Source organism: Podarcis filfolensis (genome assembly GCF_964270895.1).
Source record: "Podarcis filfolensis genome assembly, chromosome: 2".
Taxonomy (NCBI): Eukaryota; Metazoa; Chordata; class Lepidosauria; order Squamata; family Lacertidae; genus Podarcis; species Podarcis filfolensis.
In genome coordinates, this window is record NC_139605.1 from 21,265,322 (window position 1) to 21,282,669 (window position 17,348).

The following is a 17,348-nucleotide window of genomic DNA, read 5'->3' on the forward strand; positions in this document are numbered from 1 at the left end:
GAGGAGAAGATGGTGAAATGCAAACAGGGGACACAGAAAGGGCTGAACTCCTCAATGCCTTCTTTGCCTCAGTCTTCTCCGATAAAGAAAACAATGCCCGACCTGAAGAATTTGGAGCAAATGATTCAGCAGAGGAAACACAGCCCAGAATAACTAAGGAGATAGTACAAGAATACTTGGCTAGTCTAGATGTATTCAAGTCTCCAGGGCCAGATGAACTGCATCCAAGAGTATTAAAAGAACTGGCAGATGTGATTTCAGAACCACTGGCAGTCATCTTTGAGAATTCCTGGAGAACAGGCGAAGTCCCGACAGACTGGAGGAGGGCAAATGTTGTCCCTGTTTTCAAAAAGGGGAAAAGAGAGGACCCAAATAATTACCGCCCAGTCAGTCTGACATCAATACCAGGGAAGATTCTGGAGCAGATCATTAAGCAAACAGTCTGTGAGCACCTAGAAAGGAATGCTGTGATCACCAATAGTCAGCATGGATTTCTGAAAAATAAGTCATGTCAGACTAACCTGATCTTGTTTTTTGACAGAATTACAAGCCTGGTAGATGAAGGGAACGCAGTGGATGTAGCCTACCTTGATTTCAGCAAGGCATTTGACAAGGTGCCCCATGATATTCTTGTAAAGAAGCTGGTAAAATGCGGTCTTGACTATGCTACCACTCAGTGGATTTGTAACTGGCTGACTGACCGAACCCAAAGGGTGCTCATCAATGGTTCCTCTTCATCCTGGAGAAGAGTGACTAGTGGGGTGCCACAGGGTTCTGTCTTGGGCCCGGTCTTATTCAACATCTTTATCAACAACTTGGATGATGGACTCAAGGGCATCCTGATCAAATTTGCAGATGACACCAAACTGGGAGGGGTGGCTAACACCCCAGAGGACAGGATCACACTTCAAAACGACCTTGACAGATTAGAGAACTGGGCCAAAACAAACAAGATGACTTTTAACAGGGAGAAATGTAAAGTATTGCACTTGGGCAAAAAAAATGAGAGGCACAAATACAAGATGGGTGACACCTGGCTTGAGAGCAGTACATGTGAAAAGGATCTAGGAGTCTTGGTTGACCACAAACTTGACATGAGCCAACAGTGTGACGCGGCAGCTAAAAAAGCCAATGCAATTCTGGGCTGCATCAATAGGAGTATAGCATCTAGATCAAGGGAAGTAATAGTGCCACTGTATTCTGCTCTGGTCAGACCTCACCTAGAGTACTGTGTCCAGTTCTGGGCACCACAGTTCAAGAAGGACACTGAGAAACTGGAACGTGTCCAGAGGAGGGCAACCAAAATGGTCAAAGGCCTGGAAACGATGCCTTATGAGGAATGGCTAAGGGAGCTGGGCATGTTTAGCCTGGAGAAGAGGAGGTTAAGGGGTGATATGATAGCCATGTTCAAATATATAAAAGGATGTCACATAGAGGAGGGAGAAAGGTTGTTTTCTGCTGCTCCAGAGAAGCGGACACGGAGCAATGGATCCAAACTACAAGAAAGAAGATTCCACCTAAACATTAGGAAGAACTTCCTGACAGTAAGAGCTGTTCGACAGTGGAATTTGCTGCCAAGGAGTGTGGTGGAGTCTCCTTCTTTGGAGGTCTTTAAGCAGAGGCTTGACAACCATATGTCAGGAGTGCTCTGATGGTGTTTCCTGCTTGGCAGGGGGTTGGACTCAATGGCCCTTGTGGTCTCTTCCAACTCTATGATTCTATGATTCAGCGACACCCACTTTCGCAAGGCCTTCGTTTCCCCTTAGGCACAGTTTCAACACAAAGGGAAGGGGAACATTACTCCTTTCTTGAGACAATTTTTTTCTACACGGGTAATCTAACCCACTTCATAAGAAGGCAAAGGATTGATCCTGTTTTATAACTGGATTTGGATGAAGGCAAGTGGAAACAAATGCCCTTTAATTATCAGGCTCAGCAAGGACAGAAAGCGTGGTTAATAGTTTCTGAACTCTTCTCTGCTCATAGCACCATAACTTTCACCTGTTAAAAACCTGCTATAAAATCTTTATGAACCAGCTTAAATGGAAGCTGCTTCTAGGCAAGTGGTTTCCAAACTACCCCCACCAGGACGACTTGAAGATCGCTAAGGGTCTTGCTAGACCACTTAGCGATTCTTCTGCCTGCTGTAGCCACTATAAGGCACGGTGCTAGTTGCCACATGATTTTTAATGGCATTTTTATTGTTTCTTTTATTATATCTTGCATTTCATTGTAGAATTCAAATTGCAATACAATGTAAGAAATAAAACAAGCAATAAAAACACAGTTAAAAACCAATACACATATTTAATGCGATGGATGTGCCATCAACCTGCCTTCAACCGCAAATCCAGAAACATGCTGCACTGGCCAATAATCAATAATCAGCATCTGCGGATTTTCTTGGGTGTGTGTTGTACTGGGGATAGATACGGGGTTAGATGCAGAAATCGTTTGACGTGGACTGTATTTTTAAAACACCGTGATGCCGTACTACTTTAATATCCTTCTCCTCCTCCACCATCAACACCTTAATGCTGAGATTAAGGTAAATCCTTTATTGTGTTTTCTGCAAGGATTGTCCAGGTGTTTCTCAGATTAGGCTGAAGACATTCCATCTCTCCACCCTCTTAAGCTGGTTGCAGGAATTGCAGTTTCCCAAGCAAAATGACAGTTCACTTCTGAGTTATGCAGGCCAAATATATTGGGGCATGCATAGCAACACTCAACTTCCCTGGCCATTGGCCATGCTCGCTGGAGCAGGTGGGAGGTGTGGTTCACCAACATCTGGAGGGCCAAAGGTTCCCCATACCTGGACCGGGGATGAATTTACATGCGTATTTTGGAGCGAGGGTGGGAAACATGCCACCCTTGGGATACTGATGGACTACAATGCCCATCATCCATGCTCACTGGCCACACTGGCAATAGGACAGTAGTCCGACAACATATGTAGGCCCGCAGGTTTCTCAACCCTGAGTTAGAGTAAACTTTGAACTACTTCTTCTCAGAATATTGTATAAAAGCACCCTCAGTGGTGAAATTATGTTTCTGAGCCTGCAGTAGGTAGATATTGGATGTAAGTTAACATATTTACTTGTACCGTATTTTTTGCTCTATAAGACTCACTTTTTCCCTCCTAAAAAGTGAGGGGAAATGTGTGTGCGTCTTATGCAGCGAATGCAGGCTGCGCAGCTATCCCAGAAGCCAGAACAGCAAGAGGGATTGCTGCTTTCACTGCGCAGCGATCTCTCTTGCTGTTCTGGCTTCTGAGATTCAGAATATTTTTTTTCTTGTTTTCCTCCTGCAAAAACTAGGTGCGTTTTGTGGTCTGGTGCGTCTTATACTTTTAGAGCGAAAAATACGGTATATTCTGTGCCATTTTTTAGCATGGTGCTTTGCAGTGCACCAGAGCAGCAGAGTGTAAATGACTGGGTTGAGAGTTAATTAAAAAAGATTTGATTGGGGGGGGGCAGGCTGCACCCTAACCCTTTGGGAATCTTTCTTTCTCTTTTTTTGGTATTACTCTCTATGGCATGGGTCATAAACCACTTTGAGGTGTTTGTTTGTTTTACAATCAAGCAGTGTATAAATTTTAGGTAAAGGTAAAGGGACCCCTGACCATTAGGTCCAGTCACGGACGACTCTGGGGTTGCGGCGCTCATCTCGCTTTATTAGCCGAGGGAGCCGGCGTACAGCTTCCGGGTCATGTGGGCAGCATGACTAAGCCGCTTCTGGTGAACCAGAGCAGCGCACGGAAATGCCATTTACCTTCCCGCCGGAGCGGTATCTATTTATTTACTTGCACTTTGACGTGCTTTCGAACTGCTAGGTTGGCAGGAGCTGGGACCGAGCTACGGGAGCTCACCCCGTCGCGGGGATTCGAACCGCCGACCTTCTGATCGGCAAGCCCTAGGCTCAGTGGTTTAACCCACAGCGCCACCCGGAAACAATAAAACAACAAATAGGGGAGCAGCTGTCTTGTATTGTTGTCTATGACAGATTTCCAAATGTGATTGTAGGTCCGAAGAATAAGGGTATTTTTGGGTCAAGTCAAGAAGTTAGGACAGGGAAGTTAAGAGAGCTGGGAATTGTGTGCATGTGTGAACTGGTGGTCGGGTGGGAAGTTATAGTTCATTGAGATTAGTGCAGTGAATATATATATAAAGTTACTCAGTCCCTTCGAGCTAATGGGATCTGCTTGTGAAATAATTGAAACATCCCAGTGCCATTATAAAGTTGAGAGGGTGGTAGGAGCAAACTGACAACTGAAGTAAGGATGAGGTAATTTTGAGGGCTGAGGCGGTTAGGCTCAGAGAGATCACTGATGAAGGAGGGGAAGAATATTGCAATATTGTGCAGGCTTAACTTAGAAGTAAGCCTTTCAGAAGGAAGGGAGTCAAGTAAGTTATGTGTCTGTGTCTGTTTCTCAGACTCATTCAGCAGGGTGGAAATATTGTAGGGCTATTTTATCAATACTGCACCAGAGCTAGCCTGAACACCAGCTAGTGCCACAAAGTGTAAACAGAAGGTGGGAGAATCTTGTGGGTTTTTTTAGCCAATCCAGACAGAGAGAGAGAGCAGGAAATCCTGACAAGGGGAATACTTTTGTCCATTATTGATCCTGGCTCCTACCTTTGGAAGATGGCTCCCAGTTCCGGACCAGATTTGTCTATGCCTGTAAATTATATATAATGGGATTTAAATTCCTCCTCCCTTAGAAAATGATAGGTTATTTCTGGCAGCATCATAGCTGTCAAATTACAGATTTGAAAATAAGGGACCAGCAGCCTCGAAAATAAGGGATCAGCAGCCAAAATAAGGGATTTTAGACAACCAGCTGAAATACGAAGTTAAAAGGGACCAGATAATTTTGGAGAGCAGCGCCGGTTTTTAGCCCTTCGTTTCAAGAGGTTGCTGCTCAAGACACCAGCTGATGAAACACTGCAATTAATTAACTACAAGCAGCTACCACTTTTCGCGCAAAACGAAGTCCAAGCTACGAAGATGCTGCTGCAGTTCTGTATCTTTTCTCTCGTGCTCCATCTGCAGCTCTCAGTTCCATCAGGTGGGGCGGGAGGAAGAGAGGGGGAAAAAACAGCACCCGAAGTAAACCTGCAGATCAGACCATCTATGCTAGTCTACCACTACAGATCTATGGGAGAAGCGCTTGCGGTCCATCCTCCGCTTTCCCCCTCTATGGTTAGCCCTTGGAACACCTGCCCTCGCCCCCGCCTCCTCCTCCTCCTCCTCTCTCTGAACTGCTTTCTCTATGGTTGCCCTCGCTCTCCTCTCAAGGCTCCTCAGCAATTCATAGGCCACGCCAGGCTGCCCATCTCATCTGGGTCCTTCAGGACTCCATCACAAAACCTGTTCCCTGAGTGACGGTCCCCAGCTCGCAAGGGTCAGGCTCGGAGACCCTTGGGTCCCCAACCTAAAACCCGTTTCCATAGCAACGGTCCCGTTTCCTTAGCAACGGTTCCTGCCTCGCAGGGGTCCAGCTGGGTGACCCTTGGGACTCCGTCAAAAAAAACGGTTCCTAAGTGATGGATCTGAGCTCGCAAGGGTCAGGCTTGTTGACCCTTGGGTCCCCGCCCTTTTCCCATAGTGACAGTCCCGTTTCCATAGCAACAGCTCCTGCCTCGCAGGGGTCCGGCTGGGTGACCCTCGGGACTCCGTCACAAAACCCGTTCCCCGAGTGATGGTCCCCAGCTCGCAAGGTCAGGTACGGAGCCGTTTCCATAGCGACAGTCCCATTTCCATAGAAACGGTTCCTGCCTCGCAGGGGTCCAGCTGGGTGACCCTCGGGACTCCATCACAAAACCAGTTCCCTGAGTGATGGTCCCCAGCTCGCAAGGTCAGGTACGGAGCCATTTCCATGCCTTGCAGGGGTCTGGCTGGGGGACCAGCTGGGTGACCCTTGGGACTCCGTCACAAAACCCATTTCCTGAGTGATGGTCCTGAGCTCATAAGGGTCAGGCTTGGAGACCCTTGGGTCCCCGCCCTTTTTCCATAGCGACAGTCCCGTTTCCATAGCAACAGTTCCTGCCTCGCAGGGGTCCAGCTGTGTGACCCTTTGGACTCCGTCAAAAAAACCGTTCCCTGAGTGATGGTCCCCAGCTCGCAAGGGTCAGGCTCGGAGACCCTTGGGTCCCTGCCCTGTTTCCATAGCGACAGTCCCATTTCCATAGCAACGGTTCCTGCCTCGCAGGGGTTAGGATGGGTGACCCTCGGGATTCGTCACAAACCCGTTTCCTGAGTGATGGTCCCGAGCTCGCAAGGGTCAGGCTCGGAGACCCTTGGTTCCCTGCAACGTTTCCATAGCGACAGTCCCATTTCTATAGCAACAGTTCCTGCCTCCCAGGGGTCAGGCTGGGTAACCCTCGGGACTCCGTCACAAAACCCGAGCGAAGGTCCTGAGCTCACAGAGGTCAGGCTGGGTGACCTGTGCAGCCCCAACATAAAACCCGTTTCCATAGTGACGGCCCCGTTTCCATAGCGACGGCCCCTGTTTCACAGGGGTCAGGCTGGGTGACCCTCGGGACTCCGTCAAAAAACCCGTTCCCTGATGGTCCCCAGCTCGCAATTGTCAGGCTCGTAGACCCATGGTTCCCCACCCCGTTTCCATAGCGACAGTCCCATTTCCATAGCAACAGTTCCTGCAATGCAGGGTGGGTGACCCTTGGGACTCCATCACAAAACCCATTCCCTGAGTGATGGTCCTGAGCTCACAAGGGTCAGGCTCGGAGACCCTTGGGTCCCCGCCCTTTTTCCATAGCGACAGTCCCGTTTCCATAGCAACAGTTCCTGCCTCGCAGGGGTCCAGCTGTGTGACCTTCGGGACTCTGTCACAAAACCCGTTCCCTGATGGTCCCCAGCTCGCAATTGTCAGGCTCGTAGACCCATGGTTCCCCGCCCCGTTTCCATAGCGACAGTCCCATTTCCATAGCAACAGTTCCTGCAATGCAGGGTGGGTGACCCTTGGGACTCTGTCACAAAACCCATTCCCTGAGTGATGGTCCCGAGCTTGCAAGGGTCAGGCTCGTAGACCCTGCCCTGTTTCCATAGCAATGGTCCCGTTTCCTTAGCAATGGTTCTTGCCTCACAGGGGTCCGGCTGGGTGACCCTCTGGACTCCGTCACAAAACCCGTTCCCTGAGTGATGGTCCCGAGCTCGCAAGGGTCAGGCTTGGAGCCGTTTCCATAGCGACAGTCCCGTTTTCATAGCAACGGTTCCTGCCTCACAGGGGTTAGGATGGGTGACCCTCAGGACTCCGTCACAAAACCCGTTCCCTGAGTGATGGTCCCCAGCTCGCAAGGGTCAGGCTCGGAGACCCTTAGTTCCCTGCAACGTTTCCATAGCGACAGTCCCATTTCCATAGCAACGGTTCCTGCCTCCCAGGGGTCAGGCTGGGTGACCCTCGGGACTCCGTCACAAAACCCGTTCCCTGAGTGATGGTCCCCAGCTCGCAAGGGTCAGGCTTGGAGACCCGGTCCCAACCTAAAACCTGTTTCCATAGCGATGGTCCCATTTCCATAGCAACGGTTCCTGCCTCCCAGGGGTCAGGCTGGTTGACCCTTGGGACCCCGTCACAAAATCCGTTCCCTGAGTGATGGTCCCGAGCTCACAAGGGTCAGGCTCGGAGACCTTTGGGTCCCCAACCTAAAACCCGTTTCCATAGCAACGGTCCCGTTTCCATAGTGACCACCCCTGCCTCGCGGGGGTTGGGCTAGGTGACTCTTGGGACTCCGTCACAAAACCCTTTCCCTGAGTGATAGTCCCGAGCTCCCAAGGGACAGGCTTGTAGACCCTTGGGCATAGCTGTCAACTTACAGATTTGAAAATAAGGGACCAGCAGCCTCGAAAATAAGGGATCAGCAGCCAAAATAAGGGATTTTAGACAACCAGCTGAAATACAAAGTTAAAGGTGACCAGATAATGTTGGAGAGCGGCGCCGGTTTTTAGCCCTTCGTTTCAAGAGGTTGCTGCTCATGACACCAGCTGATGAAACACTCAATTAATTAACTACAAGCAGCAACCACTTTTCGCGCAAAACGAAGTCCAAGCTACGGAAATGCTGCTGCAGTTCTGTATCTTTTCTCTCGTGCTCCATCTGCAGCTCTCAGTTCCATCAGGTGGGGCGGGAGGAAGAGAGGGGAAAAAAACAGCACCCGAAGTAAACCTGCAGATCAGACCATCTATGCTAGTCTACCACTACAGATCTATGGGAGAAGCGCTTGCGGTCCATCCTCCGCTTTCCCCCTCTATGGTTAGCCCTTGGAACACCTGCCCTCGCCCCCGCCTCCTCCTCCTCCTCCTCTCTCTGAACTGCTTTCTCTATGGTTGCCCTCGCTCTCCTCTCAAGGCTCCTCAGCAATTCATAGGCCACGCCAGGCTGCCCATCTCATCTGGGTCCTTCAGGACTCCATCACAAAACCTGTTCCCTGAGTGACGGTCCCCAGCTCGCAAGGGTCAGGCTCGGAGACCCTTGGGTCCCCAACCTAAAACCCGTTTCCATAGCAACGGTCCCGTTTCCTTAGCAACGGTTCCTGCCTCGCAGGGGTCCAGCTGGGTGACCCTTGGGACCCCGTCACAAAATCCGTTCCCTGAGTGATGGTCCCGAGCTCACAAGGGTCAGGCTCGGAGACCTTTGGGTCCCCAACCTAAAACCTGTTTCCATAGCGATGGTCCCATTTCCATAGCAACGGTTCCTGCCTCCCAGGGGTCAGGCTGGTTGACCCTTGGGACCCCGTCACAAAATCCGTTCCCTGAGTGATGGTCCCGAGCTCACAAGGGTCAGGCTCGGAGACCTTTGGGTCCCCAACCTAAAACCCGTTTCCATAGCAACGGTCCCGTTTCCATAGTGACCACCCCTGCCTCGCGGGGGTTGGGCTAGGTGACTCTTGGGACTCCGTCACAAAACCCTTTCCCTGAGTGATAGTCCCGAGCTCCCAAGGGACAGGCTTGTAGACCCTTGGGCATAGCTGTCAACTTACAGATTTGAAAATAAGGGACCAGCAGCCTCGAAAATAAGGGATCAGCAGCCAAAATAAGGGATTTTAGACAACCAGCTGAAATACAAAGTTAAAGGTGACCAGATAATGTTGGAGAGCGGCGCCGGTTTTTAGCCCTTCGTTTCAAGAGGTTGCTGCTCATGACACCAGCTGATGAAACACTCAATTAATTAACTACAAGCAGCAACCACTTTTCGCGCAAAACGAAGTCCAAGCTACGGAAATGCTGCTGCAGTTCTGTATCTTTTCTCTCGTGCTCCATCTGCAGCTCTCAGTTCCATCAGGCGGGGCGGGAGGAAGAGGGGGGGGAAATAGCGCCTGAAGTAAACCCACAGATCAGAAAACCATCTATGCTATTCTACCACTACAGATCTATGGGAGAAGCGCTTGCGGTCCTTCCTCCGCTTTCCCCCTCTATGGTTAGCCCTTGGAACACCTGCCCGCGCCTCTGCCTCCTCCTTGTCCTCCTCTCTCTGAACTGCTTTCTCTATGGTTGCCCTCGCTCTCCTCTCAAGGCTCCTTAGCAATTCATAGGCCGCGCCAGGCTTCGCATCTCATTCTGGTCCTTCGGCGGCGCAGCCGCAGTACAGCCTAGTGGGAGCGGTGGTGGGCAGAGGGGAGGCCCCAGGCAGAGATGCTCAGTTCGGCGGCTGCGAGGAGTTATGACGACCGCAGTGCCTGGAGACAGACAGCCAGGACGTTTATCTGCAGCGGTGACCAAGGGAGGAATGACTTCTGAGAGGAGTGCAGAGAGAAGGAACACCATGGTGCATCTGCAGCAGCACAACCGGACGCCTTCATCTGCCCCAGCTGCAACAAAATATGTCTCTCCCTTATCGATCTTTATAGCCACAGCAGACGTTGCAACCTTCCAACGGTTCAACTCACCCCTCCATTGTCTCCTGAGACAGATGGATGCAAACCAATGTGTTTGGTGGTTTAAACATTTTTGTCAGGCTCAGTCTAGATCAAAGCCTTGTGCAACTTCATGCTGAAGCGCTGCGAATGTAACTATACATGTATTAACTGTTATGTACTGAAGTTCTCACCCTGGGCCAGCAGGGGGATACTGTAGATAGTTTTCACTCAGGTCCACATATGCAAATAAGGGATTGAAAGTGATTGGATAGTTACGGAAAATGGTTACTGTTGCGTTGTAGTGGAGCTCTATATAAGCAGGCTGGCTGAACCCTTCAGTTCAGTTCTGTTCTGGCCTGTGAATAACTTAACATTAACTACAGCTGCACTTGCTGTGAATAACTTAACATTAACTACAGCTGCACTTGCTATAGCCACTAGAAGACAGTAGACCCGAAGCAGTTCTGGCAGCAGCGACACTAGAACTTGTCCTTGGTGCAAGAGTGCAAAACAAACCATGATCCTGGGTTTGGATGCTGTGCTAAGCTAGTTCCTTTGTGGTTCATTTATCTGCTCATGTGAAGGTGGGTTGAAGTGGGAGTGCTTGGGCTGTGGGCATCGATATGCAACTCGTACACAGGGCAGGCTTGCCTGGGGATGTCGAAACCTCTTTGCTCCAGGGCAGGATTTGCTTTTGTCTTCTTTGCCGACACAAGGTATTCTAAGGATAATTGGCATCCTTGCCAAATGGCTGTTATGAAATGAGGCCGGATGGAGCAAGGATCGCCAATGCTCCCAGGTGTTCATGGGACCCTGTATTTTTCGCTCTATAAGACGCACCAGACCACAAGACGCACCTAGTTTTTGGAGGAGGAAAAGAAGAAAAAAAATATTCTGAATCTCAGAAGCCAGAACAGCAAGAGGGATCGCTGCGCAGTCAAAACAGCAATCCCTCTTGCTGTTCTGGCTTCTGGGATAGCTGCGCAGCCTGCATTTGCTCCGTAAGACGCACACACATTTCTCCTTACTTTTTAGGAGGGAAAAAGTGAGTCTTATAGAGCAAAAAATACGGTAAGTATCTCAGCCACAGGGGGAATATTGTGAACAACGAACGGGTGAGACACATCAAGGGATTTGCCCTCCCAAAATTAATAATGGGGAACTGAATCTCACGACCTTATTCTCCTTTTGAGATTCTGCATCGTTCAAAGATTCTAAATATCACCACCATCATTATTAATGCATTTGTGGTGGAAGCACCCAGGCACTCTTTTATCCAGACGTTGGCCAAACCCAGACCTGCTGCTGCGTTCCAGACAGCTGGCTGCATTATACATCCTTGGATTGTGAAGCGCTCTAATAGATTTCACAATTTCCACTGAAATAGCGAAGATGGCATTGCTTTGTGAATTCTTTGCAGGGCTGGGGCCTTGGAAGTAGCTTCACAATGTTGCTGACCTGAACCTCACCCATAAGTCACTAGAGGCTAATATACCTGACCAGAGTAATGAGGGCAGCTGTTTGCCTGGGTTTAGCATCTTTCCAGTGACAGTATGTGGGTTCCCTTGAGGAATGATCTTTGGGCTCAAGCCCAAGCTACATTAGTAAAAGAAAAAGAAGTTATAAATGCGTTTTAACACTTTGACACCAGATGGTGCTGTAGAGCTGAAATAAGAACTCTATGAAATTTTCCATTGCGAGCTTTAAAATGGTTTTCTCCAGAGCATTTTCAGAGATTTTTTTTAAAAAGCTGTGTAGATGCAGCCTCTCTTTCTGCCTCACACACAGAAACAGAAAGGGAATTAGACAAAGGCTGCTTTTACACCACACATTGAAAGCCACTTTCCAAGCAAAATTCAAAGTGTTGGTGCTGACCTTTAAAGCCCTAAACGGCCTCAGTCCAGTACACCTGAAGGAGCGTCTCCACCCCCATTGTTCAGCCCGGACACTGAAGTCCAGTGCCGAGGGCCTTCTGGTGGTTCCCTCACTGTGAGAAGCCAAGTTACAGGGAGCCAGGCAGAGGGTCTTCTTGGTAGTGGCACCTGCCCCGTGGAACGCCCTCCCACCAGATGTCAAAGAGAAAAACAACTACCAGACTTTTAGAAGGCATCTGAAGGCAGCCCTGTTTAGGGAAGCTTTTAATGTTTAATAGGTTATTGTATTTTAATATTCTGTTGGAAGCCGCCCAGAGTGGCTGGGGAAACCCAGCCAGATGGGCGGGGTATAAATTATTATTATTATTATTGCTATTATTACTTTTTAAAAAATTGTGGCTTTTCCGCACAGAATTCTGGGAGCTGTAGTTTGTTAAGCTGTCGTTGGTTAGAGTTGGTTAGGAGCCCCTCTTCCCCTCACAGAGGCTACAGTTCTCAGATTTCCTCTTGAAGATGCATTGATTGTTAAACCATTCCAGTAATTGCAGCTCTAGCCAACTATATGAAGATAAAAGCTACATTTTTGCTCTGTCCACTTTCTTCTCTGATTGTGTCCACGGCCAGCAGAACATTGCCCAGAGAGGAATGTGGCTCCTGGTCTCCCTCTCTATGCTTTCTTTCTCCCTAGATGGGTCCTGGGTGGAGATCCCAGTGTGCAACTCTTAATTAAAAGGTGGTCACCTGGGGGGGGGGGGAGACCACGAAAGTTGAAGCACCCGCCTTGATTAAGCCTGAAGTTGTAGATTTAAAAAATCATCCGTTCCTTAGAAAAACGAAATCAGTTTATTTTGGCTGCCGGCTGTTTTCATTCATAGAATATCTAGCAAAATATACAATTACTCATCAATTCAGGTTTTGTTCTGTTTTTTTCTTCTTGATAAAATGTTCTCTCCCCAAGAAAGCAATGGTGGCAGTTAAGTTGTTAATATGAACATGTGCAATAATATACATGCAGCAGGTACACAGATATCACTATGTTTATATAGCACAGTATACCTAAGTAGGGTACAGAATGAGTTTCTTTGGGGTAAAAATAAGAATAATATGCGCTTTCGAGGAAAAGTAACAGACATTTTGGGAAGCATAATTTCCAGTACCTCTGTATAGGCTGAATTCTGACTCGTATAGTACAAGATCCCTAGGTGCTGTTAAAACACCGCCCAAGAAAGATCTCTGCATAGCCTTCAGACGTGGTGCCCCGGCTTGTTCCAGAACATTTGGAATGGCGAGCCCCAGTGTTTACACACGCAAATTCCTAATATCTACCAGGAGGTTGTATTATGGATTAATTGGTCCCAAACCAAGCCTTCCTGTGTGAAGGCACTTTGAGGCTCTCTTTGAACCAACTTCTCATTACTATTCTAAATTTTTCCGTGGGGGAAGTATTTCTCAACTTTTGTTTCTTGCTTTAAGAAGAATTCCCCACCCAATTTACGTTGTACCACTGAGGGGGAAAGGAACTACGATATGACAGCTGGAAGGGACCTACTTTTTTAAAACAAAGAAATAAAGATAAGGGAATTACTTTTATGTGCAGTAGAACTGCTCCTTCTTCATGCAGTGCAGTTAAGCCATGAAGCTCCCTCACACGGGAGTCAGCAACAGCCACTAACTCAGAAGCTTTTAAAAGAGGATCCAGCAGATTCATGGTGAAGGCTACAAGCCACAATAGCTATCTGTCTCCACGGTCTGAGGCAGTACGGCTCCTGAAAATCTGTTGCGGGGAAACCACAGGAGAGGACAGCACTCTTGAACTCAGGTCCTGCCTAAGGGTTTCCCACTATGAGAACAGGGTGCTGGACTAGTTAGGGCAGACATGGCCAAACTTGGCCCTCCAGCTGTTTTGGGACTACAACTCCCATTATCCCTAGCTGACAGGACCAGTGGTCAGGGATGATGGGAACTGTAGTCCCAAAACAGCTGGAGGGCCAAATTTGGCCATGCCTGAGTTAGGCCATTGACCTGAGTCCTCACAGGCCTCTGTGTGGCCCCATCAGGCCCTCTCTATGCAGCTGATGTGATCCTTATTAGGCCACCACTTCCCGTCTCTCTGAGACCACCATTTTCTTCCTCCATATTCTGAAAGCAACACACTTGTAGGCATGGTTTCTTATTCCTTCCACACAGCTCCTAAAGGCCCCTTCTGGAATATGATCCCTGCTCCCCATGTCAGAGCACGAGGGTTGAGAAGGTTTTGCATCCGACCGTATGATATAACCCGGGCCTGCTCTTTCTGTATTAACATGTTAAGTTGCAGAAAGAAACACGAGTGCTATTTTACGACTGAATCTAAGAGAGGACCAATACATCCTCATAGACACTAAGAGACACCACATGCTTCCCCCACCATCTCAGCGGTGCAATACATAGGAGGCTTGCCTTATCGTGAGTCAGACCATTGGTCTGTCACTCAGTACTGTCAACACAGGCCAGCCGTGGCTTTCTGAGGTTTCAAGTGGGGGTTCTGACCTGGGAGCTTTTCACGAACTTCAAGTGAAGTACGGAAACTCACACGCTTATTGACATGGTTGCGTTTTCTGGGTGGGTGTTGCTTCGACACAGCAGAAAGCGACAAAAGCGTAGCTGAGTGAGCTCTAGCGGTTAGCTGGCGCTGATAGCCTCTTCCCTTTTTCGTTTCTTTCGTTTTTGGCCCCGTTCTCTGGGTTTCCAACAAGCTACTCCAAAAATTAGCTTGACTGAGCCTGAAATTTATTACAACCATTAGTTTCTGCTGCTGAGCGTCTTGAAGCCCTGGCATTGATATGGCGGCCTAGTCTTCATAGACCATCGCCCACACATTGCATCTCCAAGGTTTAAGCCCAGAGCTAACAAGGGATGGGATAGGGCATCAACATTGCCTGTTTACTCGAGAGGAAGGCTCAGGCCATTATTATTACTCCCCACCCAAACACTTCTACTAGCATAGCATCACAAACTTTCCCAGCCCCCCCCCCCACACCGATGTTATTCCTTCCTAGATGTACAGCAAAAGCCCATGGTGGGGAGTTTCTACCGGAGCAAGCGTTAATAAACAGTAAGCAGCCCCAAAGACGTAACTGTGAATGTCCACCATATAAGAAGATGTCAGCATGTAGGTATTCAAGCGAGCAGAGAAGGTCCTCGTCTTCCATTCTGGTCTCAGCTGCTCCCATCTGCTAGGCGACCTTCTCCGCCCCAGTTAGCGTTGATGTCCTCCTCAGGTTCTCTTTTACTTTAATAAACTCTGGCGCGTTTTCTTCTTGCTTCTCTTGTTCCCTCTCCAACTGATGGGAGAAGAAAGGAAGGATATATACATGAATAAAACTGTGTACGTGTTTGTGTGTGGAGGGGGGGGGGAGGGGAGGGGAGGGAGACCTCAGGCTGGGATGGTGGAAATGCAGCCCTCCATGTCTCTCCATCAGGCCCCCAGCACTCTCTCTATTATTATCTATTTAAAGATATTTTAATCCTACTCTTCATCCGAAAAGATTTGCAGATCAGCATACCTTAAAAAGCAGAGACATCACCTTGCTGACAAAGGTCTGTATAGTTAAAGCTATGGTTTTCCCAGTAGTGATGTATGGAAGTGAGAACTGGACCATAAAGAAGGCTGTTCGCTGAAGAATGGATGCTTTTGAATTATGGCGCTGGTGTAGACTCTTGAGAGTCCCATGGATTGCAAGAAGATCAAGCCTATCCATTCTGAAGGAAATCAGCCCTGAGTGCTCACTGGAAGGACAGATCCTGATGGTGGGAAAGATTGAGGGAACAAGGAGAAGGGGACGACAGAGGATGAGATGGTTGGACAGGACAGTGTTCTTGAAGCGACCAACATGAGTTTGACCAAACTGTGGGAGGCAGTGGAAGACAGGAGTGCCTGGCGTGCTCTGGTCCACGGGGTCACTGTACAAGCAGGCTACATTCCAGTCGGAGGTTTCTACAAACAGGAGGTTCATTGGTGGGGAGTGGGGGATGGTTTTGCAGGGGTGGCCCTCCTTGCCACCCTATGCCAAAATAATCCCTTTCTCTGGATGTAGAATGAGAAGGAAGGCTAATTAGCAGCACGAACCTCCTTGGAATGTTGCCACACTTTTAGTGGGGGAAACATAGGAAGTCTCCTTAAACGGACTCAGACCCATTGGTCCACCTTGCTTAGTACTGTATACGCTCACTGGCAGCCCCTCTCCAGCCCAGCGGTCAGACTAGGGTCTCTTTCTGCCCTACCTGGAGATGCCAGGGACTGACCATTGGACCTTCTGCAAGTATAGCAGATGCTGTGCCGCTAAGGTACGGGGAGAATGCATTTTGATCTCCTCCCATTCAAAGTCCTGCCGTTGCACCATCTACCCCCCCCTTTCTAATGAAAGGCAGCTGCGAAAAGCTTTAAGTGGAGGGGAAAAAAGGGATGCTCGGATCATGTATTTTGCCTGTCTAGCAAATAGCTTTAATCGCAAATAAGCCAGAATAATTAGGAAATTGCTGAAATCAGGTTGAGTTGAGACAATAGTAATTAATAATCATAATAACCAGGAGGCTTTAAAATAAAATAAAAGGAGTTAAGAACTCTTAATTAAATGCTTGAGGAGGAGAGTGTTTCGTTTAAATTGTATTGGGGTATGTTAAAAAAAAACACAACAAAAACACAAAAGCGCTTAATTACAGCAGATTTCCAGCTAAGCTCACGCTACGCGTCTTCTAAGCCGTGGAACATCCACTAAGCGATGTCTGCAATTACCAGCTAGCGTGAGAGAAGGGAGCAGCCTGTGTTAATGAAAACAAGAAGGATGAACATGGCAACATGTTGATAATTGTGCCTTCAAGAGATGTGTGTGGCGCTCTGCCGAAAATTTAATTAAGATCTCTATCCGGTAAGAGTGCAATGCGCAATGTTTTGGTTGCCTTCCCTGTTTCGCCAGGCTGGTTGAAAAATTTTGAAATCCTGAACTGGTGTTTACAAGCTTAGAGCTCTCAGTGACTTCAAGGGGATTGAAGAGCTTGTAAGTGGTGTTAAAATCTGGGGATTAAACCAGGATAGAAAAACAGCTGCTCTGCTGCTGGGGCAGGAGGCTTAGGCGGCCTGGTGGCTGCAATCCCATTATGGACGGCAGAACCTGGATCAAAAGGGTTTATCCAGATCATCAGGTGAAAGCTTGAGGCATATTCCTGTGAGTTTTGAGCAAAGGTAAATTGCACGATGTCAAGTCAAGGACTGGGCAGTAGGGGTGCCCTTTGCCAATGGTATGAAGCTCGACAGCAGCGCTGCGCATAAAAACTCACAGATCCTTCCCCTAACCTACCAATGCAGAGTTGTTTGTGAAAAGACTGAAGAGCACCATGTGAATTTCTCTGCACTTCTAATGTGGTTTATTGCAACAAGATTTCAGAACTGCATCCTACCTGGTCCAGCTTCTGTTGCCTCTTCAGGAGCTCTTGCTCGAAGGGAGATTTCAACTTCTTCGCCTCTTCCTCTTCTTTCCTCTGCCTGATCAGCTGGTTCCGCCGCCGATGCTCCAGAACTCGCTGCAGTTCTGGTTTGCTCTCGACTCCCAAGCCTCTGTGAAAT

The 17,348-nt window shown here is 48.5% G+C and overlaps 1 protein-coding gene across 2 annotated transcripts in view; it reads right to left on the reverse strand.

The window, feature by feature from the left end:
* Positions 1–12,570: 12,570 nt before the first annotated feature.
* FAM107A (family with sequence similarity 107 member A) overlaps positions 12,571–17,348 on the reverse strand; it is a 32,657-nt gene continuing 27,879 nt past the window's right edge. The window contains exons 3-5 of one of the 2 annotated variants that reach the window (XR_014545061.1): positions 17,183–17,339; positions 13,781–15,069; positions 12,571–13,644 (exon numbers count right to left, since the gene is read on the reverse strand). Coding sequence is in view for 1 of the 2 variants with exons in the window: in XM_083602572.1 (XP_083458698.1) it covers positions 14,962–15,069; positions 17,183–17,339 (265 nt within the window). In the remaining variant the exon portion in view is untranslated. Of the gene's footprint in view, positions 15,070–17,182; positions 17,340–17,348 lie in introns of both variants that reach the window. The other variant, XM_083602572.1, reaches the window with a different exon arrangement.